This window comes from Sander lucioperca, chromosome 11 (assembly GCF_008315115.2).
Source record: "Sander lucioperca isolate FBNREF2018 chromosome 11, SLUC_FBN_1.2, whole genome shotgun sequence".
Lineage (NCBI taxonomy): Eukaryota > Metazoa > Chordata > Actinopteri > Perciformes > Percidae > Sander > Sander lucioperca.
Window position 1 is genome coordinate 15,798,328 of NC_050183.1, and position 20,077 is coordinate 15,818,404.

At 40.6% G+C, this 20,077-nt stretch overlaps 2 protein-coding genes and 1 long non-coding RNA gene across 5 annotated transcripts in view; 1 reads left to right on the top strand and 2 right to left on the bottom strand.

The window, feature by feature from the left end:
- The window catches only part of rhpn1 (rhophilin, Rho GTPase binding protein 1), a 30,225-nt gene extending 28,469 nt beyond the window's left edge, over positions 1 to 1,756 (top strand). Inside the window, exons 15-16 of one of the 2 annotated variants that reach the window (XM_031282374.2) lie at positions 57 to 209; positions 1,045 to 1,756. In XM_031282374.2, coding sequence (XP_031138234.1) covers positions 57 to 209; positions 1,045 to 1,257 — 366 coding nt within the window. In that variant the 3' untranslated portion in view covers positions 1,258 to 1,756. The remainder of the gene's footprint in view (positions 1 to 56; positions 210 to 1,044) is intronic. The other variant, XM_031282375.2, reaches the window with a different exon arrangement.
- Positions 1,757 to 8,715: 6,959 nt separating this feature from the next.
- atpaf1 (ATP synthase mitochondrial F1 complex assembly factor 1) lies at positions 8,716 to 20,046 on the bottom strand. Of its 2 annotated transcripts, XM_031282376.2 has the most exons (10): positions 19,794 to 20,046; positions 15,830 to 15,938; positions 13,755 to 13,817; positions 12,917 to 12,994; positions 12,762 to 12,824; positions 12,578 to 12,628; positions 12,194 to 12,241; positions 11,654 to 11,749; positions 10,685 to 10,792; positions 8,716 to 9,305 (listed from the first exon to the last, which is right to left on the bottom strand). In XM_031282376.2, the coding sequence occupies exons 1-10, from the start codon at positions 20,006 to 20,008 to the stop codon at positions 9,123 to 9,125; spliced, it is 1,014 nt and encodes a 337-aa protein (XP_031138236.1). In that variant the 5' UTR covers positions 20,009 to 20,046; the 3' UTR covers positions 8,716 to 9,122. The 2 variants fall into 2 exon arrangements, with proteins under 2 accessions (XP_031138236.1, XP_031138237.1); XM_031282377.2 differs by lacking the exon at positions 12,917 to 12,994.
- On the bottom strand, positions 13,960 to 14,352 carry LOC118496277. The gene is made up of 2 exons (XR_004898827.1): positions 14,314 to 14,352; positions 13,960 to 14,015 (listed from the first exon to the last, which is right to left on the bottom strand). It is a non-coding gene; the product is annotated as an uncharacterized LOC118496277 (long non-coding RNA).
- Positions 20,047 to 20,077: the final 31 nt, after the last annotated feature.

Genomic DNA, 20,077 nt, shown 5'->3' on the forward strand with positions numbered 1-20,077 from the left:
AAACCTGATTGGGACATCCGTACTTTTTTTTTTCCAAATGTTTGTGTGTCGCGCAGGAGGCCGGCTTAAGAGAAGGAGACTACATAGTAGCGGTGGACGGACAGGACTGTAAATGGGCCAAACATGGCGAGGTGGTCCAAATGCTAAAGAGCTGCAGCGACAGAGGAGCGGAGCTCAGTGTGGTCACATTACACTCCCATGATACACAGGTAAGTACGTGTGTTTGAGATGTCAGTGGCTGCTGTTTGATTAGGCTCGTTGGAGATGAGCCAGGCCTGCGCAGAATCGCTCACCGGCCATCGCCGCCTAATGCATGCCGGTTAGATTTGTTCCTGACTTGATCCTGACTTGCTCTGATGTCATGGACAATGATAACCTCACGAGATCAGGGCGGCCACAGTTTTGTGAGCCAGGCGCTGCAGTTGGTTTCCACTGACTGCAAGACCCAGGGCATGCTGGGAAATGCCAGGCTCTCAGCTGATTATTTAAGAAGTGACTCAACATGATGATGTTTTATATAAACTTTGTATTGTTTTTGAATTGGCAGTTTTTTAATTGCTATTTGTCTGATTTAGAGGCTTATTCTGTACAGAACACATGTTGTGTGGCTGATAGTGACGTTTAGAAGTCAGAGAGACTAATTTACATTCAGATTACGGATCATCTACAGTCTGTTGACTATGAACATCAGCAACACATCGCGTGTACAGCATTTTAACAGCTACTCTGACTTAATAAAAACAACTGGAGACTATGTAGGAGCTGATATATGGGTCTGATAACATTTTATGAAATCGGAATTGGACCTAACAGGATGTGAGTGTTTCTGTGACTTCCTGTTCAGACTAAAAGCTGCTGGAAACTGTTAGACTTGACCACAGCTTTTTGTCACCGCCCACTGCTGCCGCCGCCTGCTCTCGTCCACTTTACAGGCGAGGCACAGCTCATCTCAAACGAGCCAATTGTGTGTGTGCTCACCTGTGCAGTGACCAAGCCATTACGTGTGTGTGTGTGTGTGTGTGTGTGTGTGTGTGTGTGTGTCAGCAGGTGGAGAGGAGGGCCGTCATGCTGTCTCTAGGCAGCGATAAGGAAAACGCTCGCCAACGTCTGCTGGGTGGAGCTAAGGGCCAGAGCTCCGCCTCCTTGTTGAACTGGAACAAGAAGAAGAAGAGGGAGGGAGGTGGGGTCACTAAGAGACTAGGAAGCACTTTCAGTCTGTCGTTTGGTAGCATCCGAGACACGGAGGCCATGTACTGAGACACGAGGGCAGAGGAACCACTCAGGGAATCACAGCAGCGGCGCACGAGGTACGACCAGGACCGCGTTCAGACTGACAGTAGTGCTGCACCAGGAAGCATCAGCAGGGGATGCTGCCGCAGAGAGCTCTGACACAAAAGCACAAGGTTAGTCCAGTAAATTGTTCCTGGCTACAGCACAGTCCAATCAAATATGTGGAAGCACACATACCAGTTAGAAACCCTTCTAACATGGAGCTTTTTGCTAATTTTTACCTTGCTAGCATGACGAGCTAACTATTTTTGCCATGATCATTTTCCAAAGTTGGACAGTCTGCCTCTGAGTAGTAGCAGTACTCTGTGTAGTGATGTGTACTTCACAGGAGTCTAAAGGTGCGTTGAGACAGAACTCAAGGAAAGGTTTAGATGCAGGGTTAGGATTGGGCATCGAGACCCTATTCCTACTTGGAATCGTTTCAAAAATTACGATTCCAGTAGAATCGTTTCTTTATTAGAATCGTTTAGAATCGTTTAGAGGATTTGGTTTCAAATCCGATCATCGCTTCCCAATTTAACATGGGCAAGTTTTGGTTTCCGTAGCGGCCAGGTGCTTGTTGTGTTGCAGCCACGGAGCACAGTAAGCGGCGCTCTAGTCTGGCTTTATTTTACTTTCCTCTTTCTTTCAACTCCACCCCTCAAAGAATCAGAATCGAGAATCGATGAGAACCGGAATCGAAAGGAAGAATCGGAATTGGAATCAGAATCGTTAAAATCCAAACGATGCCCAACACTATGCAGGATGCTTTAAAAAAATCATTTTGAGACAGGACTCGGTTTGTAAAGTTTTCCAGACGGCCACGCTGTTACTCCTGCTTTGCTCTGCTTCCTGTTAGACAGAGCCAACAACTGAGACTAACATTTATTAAAAAAAAAAAAAAAAAAAGTTATTCCAAACAACTAGTGACTATTGACTAGTGAATGGGTCAATTAACCAACGGCTAACAGCCTAGCATTTTAGTCTTGACGATGCTCCCAGCTTGTGAATGTTAAGGTCTGACAATCTTAATAGTGTTTTTGGAGATTACTCTAAACTGGAATTGGGTTTTATCAAAAAGTGAGTCTGACTTTGTTGACTAAGATAAACACATAACGCCTGTTAACATCTATTCTTTGAAGACCTCCACCCCTGCGTCATTGGATATACCAGCGTCGTAGTTCCTGGTGAAAAGCAGAGATTTGATAACATTCGCTCCCTTCGCAGCTGGCAAAATCTTTAGTGAAAGATTATAAAGTATTTTCTGACACAAAACATATGTATTGTAACATGAATGAGCATATTTCTTGTGTCTTACATCATCCTCAAGTGTTCTCTGAGGTTACAGAAAACCGTAGCAGTCCCCTTTTTAAACTCGGTTCATTCACGGATACTCTACGTTGTACTTAACGTAAGATAATACGTTTGTGTTTAGTTTTGTCATTTTCAGATGATTAAAAGCACTTCAGAGGTTTTGATCCAATGTTTTGTAGTTTGGGTATTTTTAAATGCACTGTGAATATCGAAAAGAACAAATCTCTTGTTTATAATGTAGTTCTGACCTGGGGTCTGTTTCAGAAAGAGAGGTAACTTCACCTCAGAGTCAGTTACTATGGTAACTTCACCTCAGAGTCAGTTACTATGGTAACTGAGCCTGTGAACCTAACCTGGTCGGGAGCAGGTTTTCTTCAATAAACCTCGAGTTTCTCTCAGTCTCCTCCCTCTGACACAGCGCTCTTTCATTTCCTCATTCATTCATTCAGTCTGTATCAGGCGCATTTTAGCGCAGTTTGTCATCTGCATGAATAAATAAAACAGGTTTGGTTTATTAACCGTGTTAGGCCGGTTACACACTGGATGCGTCGCGTGTGTGTCCGCCGCGTGGCGTGTCCGTTTATATTTCGGCTCCCATGTTAACAGGTTAGAGCTTACACACTGCCTGCGTGAGCCGCGCCTGAGACGCGTGCCTGCTAGAAATAGAACCGACGCCTATTTTTCACGCGAGACGCGAGCGTGTTGGAAGCGTTTCCAGGCAAAATAGAATAGGAAAATATGTTTATATGTCATTTAGACACAAATGCGTATTAATAAATGACATATTGATGTTTGAAAGTCTCTAGGTTTTGACATCAATATAAATATTGATAAATGTAATAAAAAATTTCAGAGAAAAGATTTTCAAATATTTCACCTGTCATACAGAACAAAATATTCTGTAACATATTTTGCAGTCAATACTGCCGACGTTGTCTTTCTTTAATCAGATCAGTAGGCTATATATTTATGTTTAACAACTCTCTCCCCATACGTCGAACAAGCCGATATATAAAGGGTAGGATAGGCTACAATAACAACGTAGTGTGTGTTCTGAGTGACGGTCCAACATCAACAAACAGACAGCCCACCTACCCATTTTTCAGAGTTTGAATGTGTGGGCGCTATGTCCTGAGATCAGCCCTCCCTGTACCTAGCAGCAGGAGCAGCGCCGCGTCAGACACGCTTCTGGTGTGTAGGACACAGAAAAATCCACGCAGCTGACACGCTTCTGAGACACAACAGAAACGCCACGCTCGCGCGACACATCCAGTGTGTAACCGGCCTTAGGCAGACTATAAAACGTTTTTCTTTTCTTTTCTTTTCTCAAAACATGGCATTTCCTTTTGTTGATGAAGAAGCTGTATTACTTCTCAGGGAGTTAAACATACGTCTGGAGATGATATTGAGGCCCCGACTATAGATGCATTTTCATTTCCAGATAACCTCCTATTTGAGCGGTATTGTTTTTCCTCCCATTCTATCAGTTATGTAGCCTAACCTTATCCGTCCTCAAATCACTAACATCACCCATCGTTGACATGCTCTACATCCCAGCACATTCTTTGTGTCGCATTACACATTTTCTTTTGCAAACCGCAGTTTTCTTTACAACATTGTTGAATCAGAGCTTTTTAGTAAAGCCGCTGTATAGCAAAGCGCCGTCAGAAGAATGTGACTCGCTCTGAAACGTGTTTTAAACATTTGTGTAGAGTTCCCTGGACACAAACCAGTAAGAGCCATTAAAAAGAAATAAATGATTGTAAATCATAATTCTGTTAATGATGGTGCTGCAACCTCCGAATGGGATTAGTAGTAGTTTACTTTTTCGCCCGCAGGATTGCACCTAAATGAAGTGATAGGTGTACCCTACTACTATTCCAGTTTTCACCAGTAATATTATAGGTTACCTGTGATTAAATATGAAATGAATACACTATATTAGAGCTTACCCATTGACTGAAGCAGCAATTTTTCTCCCACGCCAATTCTCGCTATTTTCCAGCAGCCGCTGTGTTGCTTTTTTTTAACTAAATATATGTTCACACGTTCATATGTGCGCATGAGTATTTCTGCCAACCAGTTTGTTTGTGGTTGTTACCATGGTGAATCGTAGTATCCTGGCTCCATTCATGCTGCCTTTTTATAGTGGTGTAGAGCTTAGATCGAGCCCAAAAAATCAAGCCCGACCCTACCCGAGCCCGTGCTCGTTGTGTCCGAGCCCGGCCCGACACATTAACTGTAATTATGAGCCTGAGCCCGATTTAAACCTGACAATTTTTGAATACGTGGGCCGTTATAACTGACGTTCTCAACTACAATTCTGAGTTGTTTGAACTACAGAAATCTGTTTAGAATTATCTTAATAAATACCGGTAATGCAACAAGGACGAAGCATGTAAACTGTGCTGTTTGTTTATTCAGAATGGAACGGATCGCAAATGGATCTGAATGAAGAAATGTAAAAAAAAAAAAAAAAACTCGACCCTATAGCTGCTCCCTCAGTTGAATAGTGTGAGTAACAGATCAAGGCAGCAACATAATCAAAGCCCTGGGACCATATAGGAGACTTTCTTGTCTCGATCACCTACACATACTGTCCTTCACCACGGTCTGCATGCTGACGCACCGGCCGACAACAGTGCTGCAGAGGGGGGGAGACGCGATGTAGCACAGTTTACCTCACACTCAAGTCAGTGCATGACATACACCCAGAGCTACAGGAGAAGCTGGAGAGCCAGAGCTTGCTCCCCACCGAATAAGGCTAATAAAGTAATAATTAAAAAAACACAAATGCTTGATCAAGGGCCCGGCCCGAGGATAGCGGCCGAAAATATTGGGCAGAGAATCTAAACTCTATAGTGGTGGTGCACGCGCTTAACTCTACTGAGTTGATTGAACCAACTTAAATCCGCTGTACTAGAACTGAAAACACAGTTTCCCATCTCAGGGTAAATTAACTCAGAGATCAGGGTTAGACTCAGAGTTTGTTGAACCTCCTTCCTGAAATGGGCCCCTGATGGTTTAATAATGAACATGGAACCCTCCCACAGAGCGGTTGTGTGTATTTGAAATGAAATGTGATACTGAGAGATGTGGTGTCCACTGTGTTTTGTATTGTCTGATATCTATTGTGTCCTTAATGGTTTCTGAGAACGGTCCAGACACTGTACTGTATGTTACAGCCAGCCAATATTAGGAACAATAGATGAGATGTTAGTGGGAAAAAAATGTTTCTTTGAATTAACATTGTTTGAACTTTTTGTAAGATTTTGATATAACTAGAAATGTGAGAATTCTAGCACATTACTGTTTTGGTCCAGCAAAAAATGAATGCTGTTTTTTTTTTTTTTTTTTTGTGCCATGGCCTGTGTGTGTGTTTTTTTTTTCCTTTCTGTACAGTGTTTGTGATAAGTACAGAAAGCCAGAGAGGACAAACAGTGATTTCTCATGTTATGTTTCCACGTGATCACAACAACAATTGATCTGTATTCATGAAAGACAGTTTAGCAATTACAATAAAAAGAAGAAAACAGTTGACAATTTAAGCCAAGATTGCAATAATCATGCTCATAATCATGGAATTAATTTCTGATTTGTTGTGATCACAAAGTAACTTTCTTGTTGTCGAAGACAAACTGGTACAATCGTTCCTCTTCAGCTTTCTGTACTCAGTGTGTGAGTGAGTGAGTAAATGTTTGAGGACTGGTGTGAAGAGGAATATGTTTTCCTTCCGTTTGTGTTTTTGACTGAATATCTGACCATCCCCTTAATGACTGAAATTGGGGATTTGCACAGTAGTTTTTCATGTAGCCTATAAATACAATAAAAGTGAATAATGAACCACTGTCAGCTGCGTCTGCTTGAATGTTCACTCTGCCCTCACCAAAACATACCTTAAAATGATAGTACACGTTATATAGTATGTGCAGTACAGTAAATGCAACAGCATCTATTACACAGGTGAATGATAGAACTAGATTATCACTTTTTTTTTTTCATTCTATCAAAACATTGTGTATTAAATCACAATTTGAAGACACATTTCCGTAGGCGTTTAGTTTTTGGTAGTTAGCTGACGTTTACATTTTGAGGCTGCACATTACCGTTTGCACATGACGAACATTTGTATCTTAGGTTTTCATCGTACTTCTGATATATACTTAACACTGCTTTTTACCACATGTTAACAGTACAGTCATCACTACTTGAGGATCAACCAGGAAGCTATTTTGTTCCTTCTTTTGTACCAAGTTAACTCACTGCTGCCAAACTGCATTTACCGAAAGCTTATATTCAGAGAACTGCTAAAAATGTAACACTGAAATGAAGAAAATCTTTTGTCTTAAGTGCAGTGTGAGCTGTATAATTTACGACCACTAGAGTGCATTAAATCATCAACAAAAGCTGACAGATGCACAGCCCCGAAAAAAACTTTTCTAGTTTTCCGTCTAACTTACTGAAGTGCAATTTCTGATAATCTGGACAGTTCTCTTGTGTGTACCCTTGGGTAGAGCTTGTGGACTGTATTGGTCATGGAGGAATGCTGTTGATTTCCTTTCTGTAGGAGATCCGTCACCGTCTTGTCCGTACTCTGCTGCACTGACGCCAGGCCAATGACGGACTTCTGTCATTGGCCTGTCTCAGAGACAACCTCCTCCTCCTCGTTCTTCTGGTGCTGAAATAAATTAAAAATATTAAAAGCACAGACGTAAAAACAAACCTCCAAAGTTTGTTAGTAGCTGCAAAAGGTCTCCGTTAGCCTAGGCTGTGTAACTGAATTGAAATTTTATTCAGGGGTTAGGATTATAAAAAGTCATAGCATGTCTTGGAAAAAAAGAAGAAAATAAAATTGTAGTATAGTATGTCGTAAGACAGTGGGTTACAGTTGAGATCTGGGCACAGAGTGACATCCCTACAAAGAAGTGCGATGGAGCAAGAAACTGGTTTGACAGGTTCCCTGATCTCAGCACTTTAATTAGCAAGTACAATTATTACTAGAGAAAGGAATAAACTATGAAGAAAAAAAGTAAGTTGTAACAAACCGTAACTATCCTTTAAACAGATGGCTACCTCGCTCTAGAAAATTCTGTGACAGTTGACAAACCGGGAGCGTGACTATGTCCCCACAGCCCCATGTTTCTAAGATTGTTCTCAAAATTAGGCCCTATGTTCCCACATTTCATTTTTCATAAATTTGTATCAGATTTTATCCCCCTAACCCTAAAACATGTGGGAGGATAGGGCTTAAATTGAAGGGAAATGTAGGAACACAAGACCTAATTTTGAAAATGTCCTAGAAATGTGGGAACATAGGGCCTAATTTTAAGAAAAATCTTAGAAATGTGGGAACATAGGGCCTAATTTTAAGAAAAATCTTAGAAATGTGGGAACATAGGGCCTAATTTTCAGTGAAAAAAATCTCTTAGAAATGTGGGAACATAAGGCTGACCCCGACAAACCTCTATCCCCCCCTGCCCCACTAACCCTGGTCTGATGTAGATTATAGTATGAAACCACTGGACACCCACTGTGATAATAAGTTCCATGCACCAGAGACAATGCTTGCATTGCACCAAATGCCACCTGCAAAATGACAGTTAGTTTGACAGTAGATAGATAACAGGGTCCAATCACACAGTTTAGAGACAAATCAACACCTGTCCTATTTTTCAAAAAGCAAGTGGCTTTAACAGTAAAAGTTGTCCCGGCATAACCACAACCCTGGGGAAAAGGTGATATCATGGCTACGTGGAAACTTTACAGGGTTTGGCTGTTATTTGAAATCACAGCAGTTACATGCTAATCCGCCAGACTCAAGCTAAGGACGAGGGGCCTACCGTAGTCCTCGACTCCAGGCTCCGCTTCTTGGACCAGCCCACTCCTCGTTGCCGTTACAAACAGCGCCGACACTCAGTTGTTAATTTCTTTTGTAGACAATCAAGAAGCGGACATAACATTAACACAACTTGGTGGGGAAATGTCACGACAAATCAGTAACGCATCCTCACTGACTCTCCGGCCGTTTTCGAAATCACCTAATAAATACTACAGACGAATGCACTATGCAGTACCTACTGAGTTACAGAATTATGTGGGATATCTCAGCATAAAAGCAGTCAGATTCAAAGATTTGGGGTTTTGAAGGGGATTTATTAAACATCTTTTTGGTTTTCAGGGATAGCTACTGGGCTAACAAAGTCCTTCTAGCCCGGTCTAATATGGAGGGAAGGATACAGAGGGCTTTATTTATCATAGAACTGATCAATACCACATTATTCGTCTATGGTTACAAATGTACGCACAATGATAGATGTGCAGCAGCTGTCATGTGATCAAGTCCCAGACAGAGTTCATGAGAAGCTTCTGATGCTCCTTTAAATTATTATGCAGTACAGTATGAGGAATAGGTGTATGCTCATGGGAAGTGCTGAGCAAAGCCGCACACATCTCTCTGTGACTTTAAATAAACACCGACAGTTCCTGGGAATCCGACCGTAGGCCAGCTGGTTGGTGACTTGGCTCCATCACCGGTCTCCCTACGATCCCCCGGCGTGGACCGCCGACCCCAGGCCGCTCTGTTCCAGCTCTGCTATCACCGACATGTGTTTGAAGTCCGCAGGGTGGTGGTTGAATGTCTCGACCAATCGGTACGTCTCCTGCCTCTGCGTGCCGTAGAACATCTGCACCTGATTGGCCAAGCACTGAGCCTGGTGCACGGTCTGCGGAGACGAGGGATAGACGGTTTAACATTCGAGCCAATGTTTCGAGTCTTTGAATGCATCGGTCTGTCTTGTTGTCCAAGTGTGACACACTACACGGTCGACAGTATGAGGACACCTGAACATAACACCTGTGTGCAATTGTTAAGGGCCGTCCACACCAAGAATTAAAACTATAAATATATAGTTTTAAAAATTGTTGGGTTACACTTCACTTGAAGGTATCTACATAAGAGTGACATGATACTGTCATGAACGTGTCATAAACATAAACAAGTCATTTAGTAAGTGTCATTCGGTTTTTGTCATGACAAGTTATGGTTAGGGTTAGAGTTAGGGTTCATGTGTCATAACACTGTCATGTGTCATGACACTGTCATGTCACTCTTATGTTGATACCTTCAAGTAAAGTTTTACCAATTGTTCTAACTCAAGTGGATGGCGGAGTCCACGCCACAACTATAACGACAACTGCAGTGGCGAACGATATCGTTGGGATCACTTTCAGGGAGATTTGATCAACGATAGAAACACTGACAGCCAATCAGGATTAGGGCTGCCCCCTCTTAGTCGATTAGTCGACTAATCGGTCGTTTTGGTCTTAGTCAACTAAGATTTCTTTAGTCGATTAGTCATGTTGTATGCTTTTTTCATGCTGAATGACTTATTTCCAAGAAACGTACGAGCACATCTCTGGTAAACACAAGAATTAAAGTGGTGCTTTTGCATGACTCTTTGCGGAGAAACTCAGATTTACAGATCTGTCGATTAAATCAACTAATCGATTAGTCGATACAATTGAATGAGTGTTAGTCGACTACGAATTCCTTCAATTGAGCACAGCCCTAATCAGGATCCATCTGGACTTACAACATGACACGGCGGAGAGAGACACTGTGTTTCACACAAGAGGTCAGTGGCGTGGCGTGATTTTTGGATTTTTAAACATCAGCACTTTGAAAGCATTTCTCATGTTTTTGTTGCGGTGCTCTGCATAAAATGTACCTGAATTCACGAATATGTAGGATATTCTGACAGAAATTCCTGTAATCGTATGCTGTGATTAGCGTATTTTGTATTACTATCAACTGGAGCGTGCAGCGCGTGCTTGACGCAGCTGTTTACAGACCGTTATCGTTCAGCAGTGTGGATGCTCATGTCTTTATAGTCATAGTTATGGTTATAGTTATTGTTCTTGGTGTGGACAGGCCTTAAATGTCATTCCAAAACCATGAGCATCAATGTGCTGCTGATCTACGTGATGGCCAAAAGCATGTGGACCCCTTTGCCCGCATCATTTTGGCCGTATAGTGCATGTTATCTGAAAATAATGGGGCAAACACTCCATTAATAAGAATAACTGCAGGTAAAGGACTTACTATGAACTTGGGGTCCAGCTCGGCCGTCATGAGGACCACGCCCTTCTCGTCCTTCAGGTCTGGGTAGTGGTAGAGGATCAGCTGACTGGGAGCGTTCTCGCCCAGCATCTGGACACCAACAGGGAGAGAAAAACTGGAATTAAGGTCCGCCGTCCGAGGCTCCGGCAAAAAAACCCAGGTCTTTCTATTCATTTTGAACGGGGGTAGTGCGTTTAGGCTGCGGCGGGGGTTTGCCGCAGGGGGCCCAAAAAAACACAGCGGGCCTGCGGATAAAAGTTGCGACCGACTCAGACAGACAGACTTGTCGGTGTGTTTTGAGGCGGTGTGAGAGTCCCGTACAGGAACCAGGAAACATCACTGCCTCTATTGCTGCCACAAGAAAGTTTTAAAACACCATGAGGGTAAAAAAACACAACGCACACACTGAACTAAGGTTGGGTACCAAAACCTGGTTCCACTATGGAACCGGTTCCTACGCAACCGGTAGGAATCGGACCGGATTAGAATGCAGATTTCGGTTCCTCATTTCGGTTCCACTCAATGTGTGTCGACTGAAATATTTTCCCTCTGTCGCTCCGAAACGGACGTAGAAATATCACACGTTCTCTTTCTTATTATATATTTAAGTACTTAAAAATATTAATATATTGTTACATTTAAATAATTTTCAATTTAAAAAAACCTAAAAAATTCTACGTGTGCTACAACATTGACACTCCCACTTAATCGTTGAAGTGTCCTAACATGACAGAAGAAATACCACTTGTTTTGGGCTTAAAGCTGCGATTCATAACTTCCCCTCATCGTTGCCGCGGAGCAGTGAAAATGTTATCAACAATCTACGCAGCGTGGACTTCAAAGTGATTAAGTGAAGGGATGAAGGGAGCACGTGGAAGCTGTGCTGGTAGAAGCCCAAAGAGCGCCAGGCTTTCCCAGCCGCATGTGAAGGCACCGTGGAATTTGGTCTACCTGGACATTGATGAGGGAGGTGAAGTGGAGCTCGTGTCCGGACCACTGACCCAAGAAGAACTCGTAGCCCTCCCTCTGAGGTAGAGCGTAGAGGAACTGAGGAGCAGGAAACCACACAGACGATTAAAACATTTTAACATTCAACTCGCAACGTGACTGTGATGATAGTTCTAAGATTTTAATTAAGTTGTTTTTGAGTTTAGATGCAACAGAAATGAGATGCCTCACTCTGCAGCTAAAACAGAGAGCTCAACACACAGGGTGAAAAGAGGAGCTGCAGTAATGTGCAGTACAACAAATACTGTATATGGTGTTGTCTGAAAATTAAACCACATAAACCTATTCTGGCACAACCTCTAAATACAATTATGAACCTGAAAATTTGCATAATATGAGCACTCCAAAAAAATTAAAAAAAATATAGCAGAATAACTGAATGCTCACAAAACAACCCTTGTTTTTGGTTATAATGACATGATAATACAGTTGAGTTTCTGCAGCTCTTCATCAACGTTTCCGTGTGAGCGGCAGTGATCTTACCATCGGGCACGACTTGGATCTGCTCAGAATCACCTCGTACATCTGCGTCTGCAATATAAGGGAGACAGGTTATTAGATCATTATTAGACATGTGCCAGACTGTGTTCTTTATTGGATCTATGTCTTTTTTATCAAAACATCTTCTATTTACAAGCTATAATGTGCAATTGCACAATGTGTTATAGAATTATAGCAGTCCATGCCAAACTGTATGGAATATCAAAAGCAAAAAAAAACACAACTATATATATATATATATATATATATATAAAAAAAAATATATATATATATATATATAAAATATATATATATATATATATATATATATATATATATATTAAATGTAAATATTAAATGTTGGGAGACTGTTGTGTTAAAACTCACCGGGATCACGGCGCTGATTGTGTCCTTGGTCGAATAATATTTCATCCAAAGCTGAGAGACAAACACAAAAACGTCAAAACAAAGAACAGTTTCAACAGTTTGAGACGGTTTCAGGTAGCACAGAAAACAATGGGACCATCGGTGGTCAAACTGCAGCGAGGCTGGTTCGCTGGCCAAGACTCACCTCGGCAATCTCCTCGCCCGTCTTGTCTGCGATCATCTCCAGGTTCAGGATGGAGTCCAGCGTCTGAGGAACACATCACACAGTCTGTACCAGAACACACTTCATCATAATCTAAGGCTGTACTGAATGTCAGATCTGATATGTATTTTTTTTACATTCAAAGGAGCGCTTTTATTGAGGGTTTTCCAATGAAGCTTCGAATGTCTGTCGTCATATTTTAGGACCTCATTGCCCTAAAAAACGACAATAAATCCACAGGCAAGATCCTCACTTTGGTTATATAAATATTTATGGTGATGTACGGCTGTGCAATTAATGGAAATCTAAATCGCGATTACAATTTTGGCTCCTAATGATCACAAAAGCAGAATAATCGAGACATTACGTTTTGCAAGTAAACTCTTATTTTGTCTTGTGTTCTTTGAGAAATTTCACAGTTCTACGTGTCACTGTTTTTATGTTCCATAATTGCAACATCTTTCCAAAAGACAATGAGTCATCATGTTAAAATAATCGTGATTTCCTAGTGACCAAAATAATAGTGATGATTTTTTTTTAGTTTGCAGCCAAGATCGTGATCAAATATGCACAACCACATCAGAATGACTTTATTATTACAATAAAATGCTGCAAAAAAGAAATTGTACCAAAACAATTCATTGATTAGTCCAAATAATATGTAACAATTCTGATATCTGGTTGAGTAAAAATGCAAAACGTTGAGCTTTTCAAATGTGAAAATGTGCAGCTTATCTCAGTTTCACATCACTGTGAATTAAACAGCTCAGTGGTAGTTTGTTGACCATTAGTCCGAAAAGATTTGTAACTTTAGGACATTATTTTTTTGACTTGATGAGTTGTGTCGAGAGATTTATTATCATTAATTATATTAAAAAAATTGAAATCAATAAAAATGTAATCATGAGCAACCGTTAAAAAAAACAGAATAAGTTTAAAGGGAACTAAAAGCAATAAGCGAATTAAACGCCTCACCTTGTTCTTCGTGAAACCTCCGGACGCTCCCTCGCCGGCAGCCATCTTGTCCCTTTTCTCCAACTGCAAAGAACATGAAGAAATGAAACCAGAGAAACATATTCTTTAATCCTTCTCCATTATGTAGATCAGAGATCCTCAACAGGGGGGGTCCTCAGAGATACTGCAGGGAGGGCACCACCTTATTGAAAGTTTTTTTTTTTTAACTAAAATATCTTATACTTACATATTATTATAAATCAGCCTAATTGTGGGAAAAAACTAGGGCTGCACGATATGATGAAAAAATCTAATTGCGATTATTTTGACTGATATTGCGATATGATTCAAGATATTGGAAGGAAGGATCATTTTTGTATCATTATTCTCATTTTCATATATATATTTAAAAAAAAATGAAAATCTGTACAAAACAAAGACATTTTCTTTAGTCTGTATGATACGATTTGTAGGTTGACACATATTGTGCCCCCCTGCAATTTGGATATTTGGATATTGCACTAGACCATATTGCGATTTCGATAAAATTACGATTAATTGTGCAGCCCTAGAAAAAAACCCCATTAATGATAGGATTACCTGTATCTGTGGATGGCCAGTGATCCTAAGGATTCACTGAGCCACATGTTTGTTTAACATTAAAACATAACATGATAAAATCATGCCAACAATTACTATTTTAGTAGCTTAGTATTCTATGCACTAAAATAAGGTATGTATCAAGGCTTAAGGCTGCCCTACATGTTATTGTAGGCCCAGTTTATTATGCAACTTCATTTTATACAATATGTAGTAGGTGGTCTCTGCTCCATCTATTTTATTTAAAGCTTTAGTGCGTAACGTTTTTTATATTAATGAACGTCCGTTACATTCAAGCCATTGCCAAATGAGTTGCTACAAAGCTAATTAAGACCATCAGCTCCACACAACTCTCTCTGGATTTCTCAGTATGACTATGTTCAGAAGATTGTGGCGTCCGGTGACTTTTGCGGGTAGAAGCTCGAGTGAAGATAATGACCTCTTCTGAAGAGTCCATCATGTTTTTTTAATCCTCCGTGTCCTCCTTGGCTACTAGCAACTGTGTGGAGGAGGGGTGGGGGCGCGATCACAGAAGGCTTGTATTGTGGATGCGCTGACAGTGTTGTTGTCATTACTTAGAATTCCTCATGGGGGCGACAGAAACTACGCACTATAGCTTTAAGGGGTCCTTGGCTTAAAAAAGGTTGAAGACCCCGGATGTAGATAATTAACAGGCTCACAGGAGCGTTGTTTTGTCCAACTATTGAGGACACTTCAACGCACCTTGTTACCAGTTTAAAAGGTTTTGCGTTTAATGGAAGACTTTCGATGGTTCAGTGATCTCACAATGTATTCTAGGGCTGGGCGATATGGAGATATTTTTGACCAAATACCTCGATATCGATACCGCAATGATATTGCAGTGTTGACTATTGCCGCTTTCACAAAATATTTACACAATGAGATTTTTGATAAATAATCATCAGCAATGTGGATATAATGACTAAGTGGGTAAAGGCAAATAATAGAACAGTTACAACAGTCTGGTAAGTTCAGAAAATGACATCACTTTACTGTAACGCAGCCTTTAAAACCAGGAAAAGACAACACATGCCATATCACGATATTACGATATCCAAAATCTAAGATGATATCTAGACTCATATCACGATATCGATATAATATCGATATATTGCCCAGCTCTAATGTATTCTGTTAACTCTTTGAAAAAGCAATTAAAGACTTTAGTCAAACAAGCTTTTAGTCGGACAAGGGTTTTTATGTTTATGTCTTATTTTATGTACCTATGTTTTCCTTTGTATTCCTTCCTTATGTCTTTTATTTATTGTATTTCATTTTATTGTGAAGCACTTTGTAATTTTTATATGAAAAGTGCTATATAAATAAACTTTCCTTACTTATCAGATGTAGCCCAAAAAATGATGTAAGTGCTTACAAATGTGTTGCGAAAAAAGTCAGAAAATTAATTTCTGACTTTAATTTGTCTGATATTTCCACGGTGTTCTGCTGTGTGTTGAGCCCAGCTGATACTCCACCTCCTGCTCCATGAGCCTGACGAACTCCGCCTGTTTTGAGTGTCCCAGCACTTCCTTCTTGGCCTCATGACTTTTCTCCACTCGGGCCTTGAACTCCTGGGGTTTGGCGCTGAAAACAAGTCAGACATCGAATCAGTGAAACACCAGCAACTTACAAAACGTCAAGGCCACTTTCATTCTGCGGTGAGGTGAAATGCAACAATGATTTACAGTTTTAGAAAACCTGCCTTATATGCTTTTTTTTTTTTAGTTAGTGACTCCCAAGATTTCCCAGAATACCTTGTAGCTAACTCAGAGAAGAGGTCTCGGCTTTTTAGAGCACCACCATACTACTAGTTACCTCTGCCAAGGATATCATGTTTCCGGCTCAGTTTGTCTTTTTAGCAGGATTACCGAAAAACTACTGGCCCGATCTTAACAAAAACACAAATTAGTTTTCACTTTTGTTAACATTGCGCGGTAAGGCATTTGTGCATTAACATTAAGGAAAGGATTTCTAAGGAGGTCGACCTTTCTGTTAAAGAGTAAGATCCTTTTTTTTTTTTTTAAACGTAAAAACATCCGCGAAATTGAATTCGCTAAAGCCACCAGACTCCATGTAAATAAACAGTAATTTTAGAATCGTAAAATACACTTCATTCAAAGTCGACAGAAACAAAATCAAACTATGAAAAGACGTTTTGGGTCATCTTTCCACTTTTCTAACCATCATAACACTAGTTTTGGTTGAAATAAACACATAGTTTACCAATTTACATGTGAAAATACTTTGGCTCTATACACGCTAAAAGTATTCTTTTTTTAAATGGAGTCTGGTGGGTTTAGCGCAAGCGACCTCAGAGCTGTTTCTGGTTAAACAGAAGGGTCTCAAAGAAGTTTTAAAGGTCCATCTATGTAGGGATCCTTTCCATAATGTCGTCAGACACTTAGAATATTAATCTGAATAATGCAATATAATACATAATATAATCAAAATAATGCACTTTTAGTGGACCAAACTGACGAACATTTGCTCCATAGTTACATTGCAGCCTGGTCTGTGACTGCCAGTTGCAGCAGTCTTGCTTAATACTGGACCAATTTCAAAGATTGTTATTCAGTTTGTAGGGTCCAGTTTGAAAAAAAACAAAATTACCCTTTAACTAAGATGTTTCTTCTTCCGTCCTGCTACGTCCAGCTATGCTCTGCTGTGCCCTGCTACACCCTGCTACTCCCTGCAGTGCCCTGCTACGCCATGAACTACTACAACTACTATTTCTAGTCATAGTTCCATTATCTTTATTGTGACTATTATTGCCACTGTTCATCACACCCCCAACCGGCACCGTCAGCCTACCAAGAGCCTGGGTCTGTCCGAGGTTTCTCCCTAAAAGGGAGTTTTTCCTCGCCACTGTCGCACTAAATGCTTGCTCTTGGGGAATTACTGGAATTGTTGGGTCTTTGTAAATTCTAGAGTGTGGTCTAGACCTACTCTATCTGTAAAGTGTCTTGAGATAACTCTTGTTATGATTTATGATACTATAAATAAAATTTGGTTCCAAGGTATATAAGGTTGGAAAAAGTCACTGTTTCAAAACCACTGAAATGTTCCTTCATTATATGCGCTTCATGAGTCTTCAAGGGCAGAAAGTCAGAAATCCCTCTCCCTGCCAGTGTGCAGTGAAATGCATTGCATTGTCTTCAACCCAGACATTTCAAAATAATACATTTCAAAGCTGTAATTGAAATACCGCAATACCATAAAACCGTGCTATTTTTGCTGAAGATTATCATACCGTCAGAATCTTATAGCGGCCCATGCCTAGTCATGAGAGAAAAAGTCAGATGTAAATGTTAATATGTCAAACATGGATTAGGGCTACAACAACGAATCGATAAAATTCGATTATTAAAAAAGTTGGCAACGAATTTCATTATCGATTCGTTGTGTCGCGCGACACGCCACTCAGTCGCGGAGATAAAAGCAATTGAGTTGAGTGCGGAGCGGCGTGGAGCGAAAGAAAAAAAAAAAAGAGCAGAGCGGGGTTGAGGAAATACGGAGAGAGACCGGAGACCCGTAACGTTCTGAAACACATGGCGGAGGCAGAGAAATCAGTACGACCTAAGTCATCCAAGGTGTGGGAGCATTTCACACTAAATAAATCGAAAACGTGTTCATTGCAAGATAAGCATGGCACGGGCGCACCACGGTGATGATTCAGCACCTAAAACGTAAACATGGTGGAGTCCTTGATGAGGAGGAAGGGAGTTCAACAGCAGGGTAAAGTCACTACACAATCCTACTTTTGTTCCGTTTTGAAGTGAGGAACGTAACGTCCCTCCAGTGGTGTGGTGTTTACTCGTTATCCAGCTTGACTAGCATGACAAGCTAGCGTTAGCTCGTTAATAACAGTAGTAAAGCAGGGCTAAAGACACGTTTTTATTCACTCGCCTTTTTTGGCAAATTCATTTTTCAATCTATTGTCATGTATATGTTCTGTGCTTTGTCCCATATCAGTTATTGTTGACGTATATATTTGTGTGTTGTACTTTTTAATTTCATTTTAAAGTTCTTTTATAGCACTCGGTCATCTTAAGCTGTGTTTAAATGTGGTGTACAAATGAACTTAACTTGCAATTAATACAATGATGGTAATAATTTAATGAATAAGCTTCAAGTGTGTGTGTGTGTGTGTCTGTATCTGCTCTTTGGGTTACTTACCTTTACACAACTATTAACTAAAACAACAAGTATGTATGTAAGTATGTATTGAGTTGATGTAAATTAATGCTTTTTTGTTTTTTTTATCCGATTCATCAATTAATCGAAAAAATAATCGACAGATTAATCGATTATTAAAATAATCGTTAGTTGCAGCCCTAACATGGATACACTGCTCGGTGGTTTGAATCAGAAAAGGGTTCATTGCCACAATAAGTTACACTTAGGTGGAACTTGCCTTGGTGAATGGTGCATAACATAGTAAACATTAAAGTGCTCATATTATGATTTTTTGGGCTTTTTCCTTTTCCTTTATTGTGTTATATCTTTATCTTATCTTTATCTATCTTATATGTTATAGGTTTACAAAGTGAAAAAGCCCAAAGTCCACCCCAAAGGGACTTACCATCTCCAACAGAAAACACTGTTCACAAACTGCTCCAAACAGCTCTATTGTAGTCCAGCCTTTACTTCAGAGACAAACGTGGTCACTTTGTTACACGTTATAATGCTCACCTAGCTGCTAGCGTGGCACGCCCTCATACTCTGCTTCTGACTGGCTAGTAGTCCTACGTAGGTACTGTCAGGGCACGCCCTCATACTCTGCTTCTGACTGGCTAGTAGTCCTTACCTAGGTACTGTCAGGGCACGCCCTCATATTCTGCTTCTGACTGGCTAGTAGTCCTTACCTAGGTACTGAGCATGTGCGACTCCCAACAAAGATGGAACAGAAGTGTGATGCCTCACTGTAGCTAAAACAGAGAGCTCAACACACAGGGTGAAAAGAAGAGCTGCAGCAATGTGCAGTACAACAAAAATATGGTGTTTTTTGAAAATTAAACCACATAAACCTATCCTGATATAACCTCTAAATACTATTATGAACCTGAAAATGAGCATAATATGGGCACTTTAATATGAAATAAACAATAAATACATAAACAAATATATGCATACAAAATAACTGCTTTGCATAAGAAAATAGAGCCTGAATGAGTTGAGTGGAGAATGTGCCATACATATATAGTATCTGCAATGGGCAGATGTAGTCCAGGATGAAGGTTAATGCCAAGTGTAGTGACTAGGGATGGAAACCGAATAACTAGTATTTACACTTAGTAAAAAAGTAAATAACTGTTAAATAACACTTAAATGAGATTCGGATACGTAAGTGTAGCATGCTGTGGCAATAAACGCTTTTCTGACTGTGATATTGCGTTGTGTTAGCTATGTTAGCTCAGTTAGCTACGTTAGCCCGCTAACCTGCGCAGCTTCTGGATCTTGTCCTGGTACTTGTTGTAGTACGGGTTCTGCTCCAGCTCCGGCTCCTTCCGCAATGAGAAGGCTCTGAACTGCGCCGGGACCAGCCCGGGGATCAGCGTCCTGATGCCGGTGGCCCTGACCGCTAACATCCCCCGGTACAAACAAGACATCTGTACGATGGCCGCCGCCATCTTTCCATCGCTCCCGTCCAACATCTAAAGTGCTCCGGCGGGGAACGACTTTCAAACATTGGTTCCGAGTCCGACAAAAGTAATAAATTATTG

Coding starts and splice junctions, on each gene's coding strand:
- atpaf1 (XM_031282376.2), bottom strand. CDS start 20,008: ATGTTGGACGGGAGCGATGGAAAGATGGCGGCGGCCATCGTACAGATG. Junction 12,242..12,577: donor CAATCAGCGCCGTGATCCCG/GTGAGTTTTAAC, acceptor CTTATATTGCAG/ACGCAGATGTACGAGGTGAT. Junction 11,750..12,193: donor GATCCAAGTCGTGCCCGATG/GTAAGATCACTG, acceptor CCTGCTCCTCAG/TTCCTCTACGCTCTACCTCA.